At 34.9% G+C, this 11,566-nt stretch overlaps 1 protein-coding gene across 1 annotated transcript; it reads right to left on the minus strand.

The window, feature by feature from the left end:
- Positions 1–1,778: 1,778 nt before the first annotated feature.
- Positions 1,779–4,411, minus strand: LOC139868738 (uncharacterized). Its single transcript, XM_071857075.1, has 3 exons — positions 4,149–4,411; positions 2,627–4,059; positions 1,779–2,113 (listed from the first exon to the last, which is right to left on the minus strand). Exons 1-3 carry the CDS (start codon positions 4,409–4,411, stop codon positions 1,779–1,781), a joined length of 2,031 nt encoding a protein of 676 aa, XP_071713176.1.
- Positions 4,412–11,566: the final 7,155 nt, after the last annotated feature.

An 11,566-nucleotide genomic window follows, 5' to 3' on the forward strand; every position in this document is an offset into this window, starting at 1 on the left:
CTAGGAAGTTTAATCTTGAATAACAACCAACAAACAAATAACTAACAAGACAAGTAACAAATGATGATGATATTTTCGGTTTTCATGGAAGAAAAAGAAGAAAATTAAGGCTTGTTACTTACAAGTTTGAGAGAGAATATTGAGAGAAATTGAAGTGTTGTATGTATGTGTGTGTAAAGGAAATGAAATGCAAGTAAATAAGTAACAAAGATTGAAAAAAAGAACTCCCTTCATGGTGCCAAGAGTGGACGGTTTTTGTAGCCAAAGAGGAAGGGTCAAATGCAACCTTTCAAGTATGGGGAAGAGGTGATAGCTTAGAATGGTAATAAAGCAAATTGGTATGGGAAAGTGGTGTAAGTGTGCATGTAACTAGATTCCTTTACTAATTAATTCAAGTTAAGTCCTTAACATGTCATAAACATAATGTTGGGCTAATTAGTCCATTAAGATAAGTAGGGTGGGCTTCTAAGTCCATTAACACAAGCCCAAGTCCAAATAAGCAATAATCTAAATAAAAGCCCAAGTAATTAACTAGTAACCTTAGTTAATTAAAAATGACTAATAATAATTAATCATGAATGCAAATAATATCCGAAATATTATTCGTGAAAAGTTCGTGTGTCACAGAGACAAGTCGGGCCATGAAAATTCAAGTACGGTAACAAGTAAATGTATAAAAATACATTCATTAAACACAAGCATTAATAATAAATATTATTAATTAAACGTTGGAAAATCCAGGGTCATTACACACTTTTCCCGTCAGTTTGTGGATGATACGCGGTACTTAAGTTAACTCGAGTACCCATCTCTTTCTGAAAACTTCGCCAAAATGTTGATGTGAATCTTCTGTCTCTATCAGACACAATTGATAGGGGTATACCATGTTGACTTACTATTTCGTTAACATATAACCTTGCTAGTCTCTCCAAGGTGTATGCTTCTCTTATGGGTAAGAAATGTGACGATTTGGTTAATCTATCAACAATTACCCATATAGCATCGTGACTCTTTTGAGTTCTAGGTAGTCTTACAACAAAATCCATTGTAATATGATCCCATTTCTAAACAGGAATCTCTAAAGATTGTAAACTACCATATGGCTTTTGGTGTTCGGCTTTGACTTGGAGACATGTGTGACATCTCTCAACAAAATCTCCAATTGACTTCTTCATTCCTGGCCACCAATACATTAACTTTAAGTCCTTGTACATTTTAGTGCCTCCAGGATGTATTGAATATTTGGACTTATGAGCTTCACTTCAGATAATTTCTCTAAGGTCTTCGTGATTAGGAATCTAAATTCTTCCTTTGAACCTTTTGATTCCATCACTGTCATCTTCAAGTAGTTTGAATTGACCTTTCATTCTCTCTTTATTAAGACTTCCTTTTTGAACAAACACTTGTTGTACCTCTCTAATTTTGTTATTTAAATCTAAAGTCAAGTCAATTCTCATTACCCTAACTTTAATCACCTCAGTTCTCTCCTTTCGACTCAAGGCATCTGCCACTACATTTGCCTTTCCTGGATGATAAAGAATTTCACAATCATAATCGCTTACTAACTCCATCCAACGTCGTTGTCTCATGTTTAGCTCTTTTTGATTAAACAAATATTTCAAGCTCTTGTGATCTGTGTAGATCGTACACTTCATTCCATACAAGTAGTGTCTCCATAATTTTAATGCAAACACTACTGCAGCTAATTATAGATCATCCGTAGGGTATTTCTTTTCATGTTCCTTTAATTGTCTGGATGCATATGCTATAACTTTATCTCATTGCATTAGTACACAGCCTAGCCCCAGGTTTGACACGTCACTATATACAACGAATTCATATGTGCCTTCTGGCAATGTCAAGATTGGTGCACTGCTCAACTTTTGTCTTAGTGTCAGGAATGATTCTTCTTGTTCAGGACCCCAATCAAACTTGCTATTCTTTCTTTTAAGTTTGGTCAACGGTGTTGCAATCTTTGAAAAATCATGAATGAATCGTCGATAATAACCAGCAAGACCAATGAAACTACGAACTTCCTTAGGTGTTTTAGGAGGTTCCCATTTCATTACTGCATCTATCTTTGCTGGATCCACCTTGATTCCATCTTGATTAACTACATGCCCCAAGAATTAAACTTCTCTAATCCAGAACTCACACTTAGAGAACTTGGCATATAGTTTCTCTTTTCGAAGCAAATCTAAAATAGTTCTAAGATGACATTCATGATCCTTTTGATTTTTTGAGTAACTCAAAATATCATCGATGAAAACTATTACGAATTTGTCCAGATACGGTTTGCAAACTCTATTCATGAGATCCATAAATATTGCAGGCGAATTTATGAGACCAAATGGCATTACTAGGAACTCATAGTGTCCATATCTTGTCCAAAATGTAGTCTTTTGAATATCTTCATCTCTAACCTTAAGTTGGTGGTATCCAGAACTCAGATCTATCTTTGAAAAATAACTTGTTCCTTGTAATTGATCGAACAAGTCATCTATTCTTGGTAATGGATACTTATTCTTTATTGTGACTTTATTCAGCTCACGATAATCAATGCACATGCGCATTGTTCCATCCTTCTTTTTGACAAAGATAATTGGTGCTCCCCAAGGGGATGAACTAGGTCTTATGAATCCTTTGTCCAACAACTCTTGGAGTTGTTTCATTAATTCTTGTAACTCTGTTGGAGCTAGATGATACGGTGATCGAGCTATTGGTGTTGCTCCAGGTACAAGATCAATCTTAAACTCAACTTGCCTTTTTGGTGGAATTCCTGGTAATTCATTAGGAAAAACATCAGGATATTCAGATACTATAGCCACATCTTCGATTTCGTTTAAATTTTCTTTCTTTATATCTATAACATAGGCTATATATGCCTCATATCCCTTCGTTAAATACTTCCTAGTTTTCATCATGGATATCAAGTTCAATTCTTTATCCCTTTTGTCACCATATATACAAATATTTTCATGGTTTGGTGCTTTGATTCGAATCATTTTTCTATCACAGATGATTTTAGCTTGATTCTCGGATAACCAATCCATTCCAACTACAATGTCAAATTCGCCAAGTTGTATAGGTACTAGAGTAATAGGAAACTGGGTTTTTCCTAGAGTGATGGTACAGTTATTAATAATATCTTCTACACGAACATGATTCCCATCAGCTATTTCTACTGTATATATATCATTCAGCTTTTCAACACATCGATCTAAGTTATTGCAGAAAGTAGTAGACACAAAACTTCTATTTGCACCAGAATCAAATAAAACTTGAGCATTTGCATTATTGACGAGAAAAGTACCTGACACGACATCGGGTGTGTCCTTAGCCTCTTTCTTTGTCATTTGAAATGCCCTTATCTTTGCCTTTGGTACTTCCTTCTTCTCAGTCTTGCTAGTTCCTGCAACTCCTCTTCCGAGATCAGGACAATTGGGTCGAATATGTCCTATCTTACCACAATGGTAACATGTTTGTTCAACAATCCTGCAATCTTGCGCAATATGTCCAACTTTGTTGCAATTGGAACATCTTTTCTCAAACCTACAAATCCCAGAGTGTGACTTTCCACATGTATTACAAGTTCTTGGTGCATTAAATCTTTTATTTGACGGTGGTGCAAATCTTCCCTTATTTACAGCACTGTTAAAATCGTTATATCGCCTCTTTTGATTATTATGATTCTGAGGTAACTTTTCATGATCCTTGTCGGCAATTTTTGCTGCCTCGACTGCTTCAAGAAATGTTTTAGGCATAGTTACTTGAACTATCCTTTTCAGATCAGGCCTTAGCCCCTCCGTATACAATTCAATTTTCCTGGCTTCATTTGCCACATGGAACGGTGAAAATCTAGATTTCTCAATAAATTTCTCAGTGTATACTTGAACAGTATCGTTCCCCATCTCAAGGCGTAGAAACTCGATTTCCAGTTTTAGAGTTTCGCTCCTGGGGCAGTACTTTTCCTTCATCATTTCTTTGAATTTCTTCCATGGAATTTCAGCAGCTTCAGTGATTCCATATGCAGCCCTTTCTCTATTCCACCAGTGAAGACTGCAGTTTGAAATAAAGTCGTTGCGTATCTTACTTTGAGATTTTTCGGGCAACAACAAGTTTCAAAGCAAACTTCGATATTGCTTAGCCAGTCCATTTCAACTATTGGACCTCCTTTTCCATGGTATATAGTTGGCTTAGTTTCCGTAAATTCTTTATATCTAAACCCATTTTCCTTACGCTCAAGAACCTCAGGACGTTCAGGGTTTTCTGGGTGTTCAGGATTTTCAGGTTGTTCTGGCGGTGGTGGTACATTATCATCACCGGTTTCTCTTTGGATTCGTGTGTCTATTATCCTATTCGTATTTTCCTCTGTAGCTCTTAAGATTTCCTCCCTATTTTGTTGTAACATTCGAGGTACAGTATCTTGAATTGCTCTAGCAACTATCTCAGATATATCAATTTCGGGGTTTCATGTTGTGCGAGCAGAAGTAGCTCCGCTACGACCACGACCTCTACCTCTACCTCTCGTAGTAGTACTACCTTGTCCTATCAGATTTTCATGGACAGGTATTTCGGTATTAACATTAATAGGGAATCCATTAGCTCCAGATCTTTGTGTAGTCATAATTCTTAATCTGTAACAAAATGTTACTTTATATTATCCATCATAATAAGTATATTTACTTATCCATTTTTGGATGAGTCTTAATTTATTTGCTTGTCCTCTTTCAGACAAGTCTCATTATATTTACTTGACCCTTTTCTGAGTAAGTCTTAAATTCTTTGCTTGTCTTTTTTTTTTTTTTAACCAGTCTTAAATTAATTACTTGTCTTTTCCTGAACAAGTCTTAATTTATTTGCTTGTACTCTTGGGATCAAGTCTTAGTTTATCAGCTTGTCCTCTTTCGAACAAGTCTTGATTTATTTGCTTGTCCTCTCGGGAACAAGTCTTAATTTATCAGTCCGTCCTCTTGCGAACAAGACTTATATTCTTTCATCATATATGTTTATATATATATATATATATATATATATATATATATATATATATATATATATATATATGCGAGAATTTATAAAAATTTTAAAAAAGTAAATCATGTAATTTAAGGCAATAACAACTTGCATGTATGTACAATCAAAACGTTTTCATTATATCCGTTGTAATATACATCATATTTTACATAACAAACTAAAAACCGTAATAAGCACTAACAGACAAAATGTGCTTATGGTTAGTACATCGTATGTATCATATCACAAACTAATAATCGTAATAAGCACTCATGAACAAAATGTGCTTATACCCGATCGACTATCATACAAACTATTGGTTCAAACTTCACACAAACTACTGGTTTCAAACTAGTACTATGAACACCTATCTTACAAACAAACAACAACTTCCATAACCATCATCCACTCACCAACCAGGTAGAGTATTTTGGGACCAACGGGATAAAGGGGTAACTAGGAAGTGCTCCAATAAAGGGTGCGCATTTAAGCCAAATCTTTATGGTTCCAAAAATCCGTCTAACAAAACACCGAACGTCGATCGTCTTGAATTTTGTGTAGTCATAAACATCTCTAATCTTGGTAAGCATGGGTCGGTTTGCGATCAGGTAAGCCACTTCTAAGTTATGGATGTACTGTGAGTTATTGTCGATGGCATCTCGATAAAGATGGATCTGGTGATGCAACTCATGTAAGGTGGTAGTGGAAATTATTATGAGGGGTGGTTCATTTTGTGGGATCTCCTCTTCGTCGTCACTAATAATGATATAAGGTATCGACATGGTTCCTACAACCAAAACAAAAATTTTGGTTAGGTTTTGAATTTAATTAAGTAAAAAAAATATTTTTGTGTAATGCATGAATGGTTTAAGACTAGGCACACTATATCTAATTTACTTAAACCTAAGGCTCGGATACCAACTTATAACGCCCGATATTTATTCCAACAAAATGACAACTTTTTATTTATGATACAAACGTTTTTACAATACAACGAAAGCGTTACATTATTTTGACTAGTCTATAACATACTAAAATAAAACGACAAGTCTTCGGGTGCCATCTGGTCCTACGATTTCCATTTCCATGAGCCATCTAGAGGTGTCCTGAGATATACGTGTACATGCGTAAGCCTAAAGGCTTAGTGATTTCGTGTGTTTGTGTACAAAATATCATACATAATATGCACTCATGAAGTAAAATGCAACATATAAAAATAGAGTGAGATCTCTGTTGAACTGGGTTAACCAGGTTTCTGCATCGATTTCGTACGACAAGTGGCCGCTTGTGTACTAGTCGTGCCTTTATTTATATATGAGAGCCAACGACCGTTACGTTTCGGCTTTTATATCCTTACATATATTTATGAGCCAACGACCATTACGTTTCAGCTCATGGTTACCCATCAACTAGCATGGCATACATATGCATAAAAACAATATCCATGCTATTAAAATCACGTAATATATCGCATATATCTCAGTTTTAAAAATAACACGAAACTCACCTTGCTAGCTTAGGTCACGATATTCTTGAGTTATCAGTTCAACCTATACATAATTAGTTTAACCATTATGAGTCTCAAATATATTTAAAAAATATTAACCATATATTAAGATTACTAATTACTATATATTTATGATTTATAATAATAATAATAATAATAATAATAATAATAATAATAATAATAATAATAATAATAATAATAATAATAATAATAATAATAATAATAATAATAATAATAATAATAATAATAATAATAATAATAATAAAGGGAAGTATGATATAATATAAGTAAACTTACTCTAACGACCCGTCCTAATCCATCTGGATGAATACATAATATTTGGTTACATCACGAGGTACTTGACCTCTATATGATACATTTTACAAACATTGCATTCGTTTTTAAAAGACAAACTTTCTTTACATCGAAAATTGGCGGCATGCATACCATTTCATAATATATCCAACTATAATTGACTTAACAATAATCTTGATGAACTCAACGTGTAACGACCCTGGATTTTCCAACTTATTATTATTAATATTTATTATTAATACTTGCGCTTTAGTAAATGTATTTTTATACATTTACTTGTTATCGTATTTGACTTTACATGTCCCGACTTGCCTTTGTGACACACCTGCTTTACACGAATAATATTTTGAATATTATTTACGTTCATAATTAATTATTATTAATCATTTTTAATTAACTAATGTTACTAGTTAATTACTTGGGCTTTGTTTATTTATTTGTTACATACTTACACTTGGGCCTTTATTAATGGACATGGACTTGGAAGCCCACCCTACTTTCTTAATGGACTAGTTAGCCCAACATTATGCTAATGACTTATTAAGGCTTAAACTTGGATTAATTAAAGTATGAAGAGACTTGTCACAAGCATGCTTGCACCAAGCTCCCATGCAACTTAACTTTAATCCATTTCTAGCTTTCACCACCTCCCAACACAAGAAAGTGAGTCTTGACCTTCCCCTTTGGGACTTGGCCGTCGGTTTTGGAAGCAAGGAGGGAGAGTTCAAAATTTTTTTATGTTACTTATTCACTTGTCTTCATTTCATTTCACACACACAAAATACTTACACTTTTCTCTCATCTTTTCTCTCTACTTTGTAAGTAACAAATTTCATTTTTCTTTCTTTTTCTTCCATGAAAATCGCCACTAGTATCATCATCATTTGCTTGTTTTGTTACTTGTTGTTGTTGTTAAAGATCAAGTTACCTAGCTTGTATCTTCATGTAATCTTGGTTACTTCCATATTTTGTTTGATGAAGAACCGAGAACAAGAATCTAAACTTCTTAGTTTATGGTTCTACACTTAAATGTTATAAGATTTAAAGTTCATAAGTTTCATAATCATACTTGTGTTCATGTTTTGTAGACTTAAATCCTAAGATCCAAACTTTGATTTGAATCTTCTTAAGTATGAAACAAGCATGAACATAATATTTGTAACTTTAGTTTATTTCTTTCTTTTGTAAGTACTTTAAAGTTGTGATGTTGCTAATTTGGTCAAGTATTACTAGTTAAACTTGATCTCATATTTATTGAAACTAAAGTTAACTTTATAAGTTCAAGAACATGGAAGTATAACTTTTTAGTTATAACTTCATATACTTATGTTGGATCTAAGTTTATATAACTTATGGTCTTCTAATTTTGTTATAAATAAGAGCTTGTAAGCTTACATATATTTTACAAGATGAAAATCTAAGTTTCATAACTTATGGTTTCATTAAAGTGAAGATCCAAGTTCTATAACTTAGGATCTAACTTAAGAACACTAGATCTAGACTTTCTAGTATATGATCTTTAAGATCTAGCTAAGATCTAATTTCTACAACTTAAGATCTTGTTTATTTAGTTTACTTTCAAGTTTGTAGCTTAATATTACTATTAGAACTCATGTATGTGTCGGATCTAAGTTCTTGATGTAACTTTGGTTCATCAAACTACTTACAACCCTTAATTGAGTTGTGTTACATATCTTAGACTTACACTAGTGTTATGATAGCCAAAACTTGGTTAAGATGATGCAAACACATCAACGAGTTGTACACTTAAAGCTATACGCATCAAGGATGAGAACCGTGATGAGCATCAAGCACCAAGAACCCACCGGAGCACCTTACTTACTATTTCTGGAACTGATCATTAACCTGGGCTACTGGAAAGGTTGATTTCCAGCTAGTTCGGTTCGAGTATATGATTTTCCGTTTAGACCTCGTCTTAATCCGAGTTACGGTTTAGGATTTATGGCCATCCGAAAGTCACTATACCCTTTTAACGTTGTGCTGAAATTTCTGACCTACTCGCACTTAAACCGTCGCCATGGTCAAACGAAGACTAGTTTGGTTCTGTAAATTGGTCAGCCTCTAAGAGACGCATATACGGAGCCATGGCCACTGGTCTCACCTCATTTCAGTTTGTATAGAGGTTGTGGCGACTGAACGAAGTCAGCCTTTAATGATGAATGATGATGATTGTTAAGACCTAATTTACATACTTTTAAACCTTTGGGAACGATTTACTGACTTAGTGACTTTTGACTTAGGTTGAGGACCTTCCAGACCAACCACTTGCTTACTATTTCTCGCGTATCGACTTTTACTACTTTCCACTGTGAGTTATAGCATCCCTTTTTACTTTAACTATTTTGGGACTGGGAATACATGCGCATTTTACGTTTTACATACTAGGCACGAGTACTTAAACTTTATATATGTGTGGGTTATACAACGGCATAAACTTTCCCCTTAGCTCGGTAACGTTTAGTCATTGGTCTTTGAACCGGTGAACGCGAATCTTATATATGGATCCATAGGGTTTGACATCCCCACTCGGGCTAGTAGCGCTAGTATTTAACGGGTGTTTAATACTTCGTAAGCTTACGCACTCGCCAAGTGTACTTTTAGGTGGTGTTATTTACGTTAAGTTAGTTACCAAGTGCCCACAATTATGCATATACTTTTCATACTGTTTTGAAACACTGAAATCTCGTGGCCTACCTTACATTACTGTTATACTTAAGCTATAGCTCACCAACCTTTGTGTTGACGTTTTAAAGCATGTTTTTCTCAGGTGCTTAAGGTTTGATTGCTTCCGCTGTAGTTGCCATGCTTTGTAGACTCCCGCTGCGCTTATTAGAGATGTCTTCGCATGAAACGTTTATTTTGCATTCAAACTATGTTACTTTTGAAACAATGAATTTGTAACGACCATTGAGTCACGTACTATTATTATCGCCTTCTATTCGTAGAGGCACATTATCGTATGTTAAACTTTTGGCGTTGGTTATGACGTCACCTTTTCTTATGAATGCAAATTTATTTTAAAACAGCATATAGTGTTTGACCTTGTAATGATCCTGTTGTTGATGATCCGTACACGATGATTTTGTACGGGGCGTCACATTTGGTATCAGAGCATTGGTTGTAGGGAATTAGGTTGCATTAGTGAGTCTAGACTGGACCGAGTAGGATTCACTAATAGGACTAATCTACAACTTGCTAGTTTACTTGTTTCTGCGGAACTTGCTGCATGCTGCTGCTTACTTTTACTGCTATATGCCGTATACTATTACTTGTTTTCACTACTGCATGCTACTATCTGCTTTCTATTGCATGATACTTGTCGTTATTGCCATGCTACTTACTGCTATAGATGATCTAGACTATCGTAGTTACTTTGCCTAATACGTACTTGCTTTATGACTTACTGACATGGAAAAGGTTATTTTTCCTTGTTCAGATGTCGGATATCCCGCCCGTTATCATTTTGGAGAGCAACTCAGACTCATCCGACACCTCGCCTGCTACTGCTGCCGACACACAGATCTCGTCCTCTTTACCTGATAGGTCAGATCATGTTGAGATTGAGAGAAATGATAAGATAAAGAGAGATTCGGTATGTAAGCATGAGACTCGGTATTAGAGAGAATCGGTACAATTACATTCCACAGCTTCTAGAACTCAGTTACAATGCAATGGCTATCTAATTAGGACTACTTAGGTTCCTTATATAGCCCTCTTCTAAGGAACCTTCAATTAAGCTTATTTCACATTAACACTATACAACTTCGGGGTCCTAACAATCTCCCCCTTAGTGTTAAATGTGAAATTTACAACATAATCCTATTTTGTAATCTTGAGAGGTTCAAACGTTAGTTTCCATCGTGTGCCATCTGGTTTTGAAACTTCTACTTGATTTTCTGAAATTTGCTTAGAAGGTTTCCAGACACCCCACGCTTTTCTTGGATCTCCCTCATATAATGGATATTCATCCATTTCCTTGAAATATCTTCTCTTTCTCTGTCCACGAAGTATCTCAAACTGTCTTGTACGAACCCGGAGTTTTAGACGATTTCTTATATGCTTTATGAATTCTCCAAGACCCATTATCATGTCAATGTCATGAAACTTGCTTTGATGAATCTTAAGATACTTCAGTGCAGCCTTAAGTGTTCCATCTGAATATTTGTTTAGCTCTTCAGTACGAATGAACACCTTTTCTTTTTGAGAATTTACAAAAACAAACCCTTCGGGTTCGAATTGCATTTGAAACATCCTCATATCCTTCAGTCCCTCTGTAAATTGATTCGGACACGTAATTCGAATCTTTTTCCTTTTTGCTTCGAGACCTATTTGAAAATCTTCACGTCTCATCAGTTCAATTGTCTCCATCATGTATCTTTTCACAGCTTCTAAAGTTTGAGCCTTAGCAAAAGGTCGTATGGTGATGATACTGAGGTAGTTGTAGATGTGAATGATGTCAAGCATATCTAGATTATGAAAATCTATTTCAGTGAACTTGTACTCTTTCTCATCTTCTCTGATAACGTGGAACTGACTGATGACGTCTTTCTTTTCGCTTATCTCTACTCCGACTCGAGTAATATTCAACACTTCTGAAATACGATATTTTCTTTGAAGCCACAAATCATCTTCATCTTTGTTGATATGTTTCCTCCACATAAACTCATACCAATTCCTTTCACTTGCTGGAAGAAATCGTGAACCTAT

This window comes from Rutidosis leptorrhynchoides, chromosome 9, assembly GCF_046630445.1.
Source record: "Rutidosis leptorrhynchoides isolate AG116_Rl617_1_P2 chromosome 9, CSIRO_AGI_Rlap_v1, whole genome shotgun sequence".
Taxonomy (NCBI): domain Eukaryota; kingdom Viridiplantae; phylum Streptophyta; class Magnoliopsida; order Asterales; family Asteraceae; genus Rutidosis; species Rutidosis leptorrhynchoides.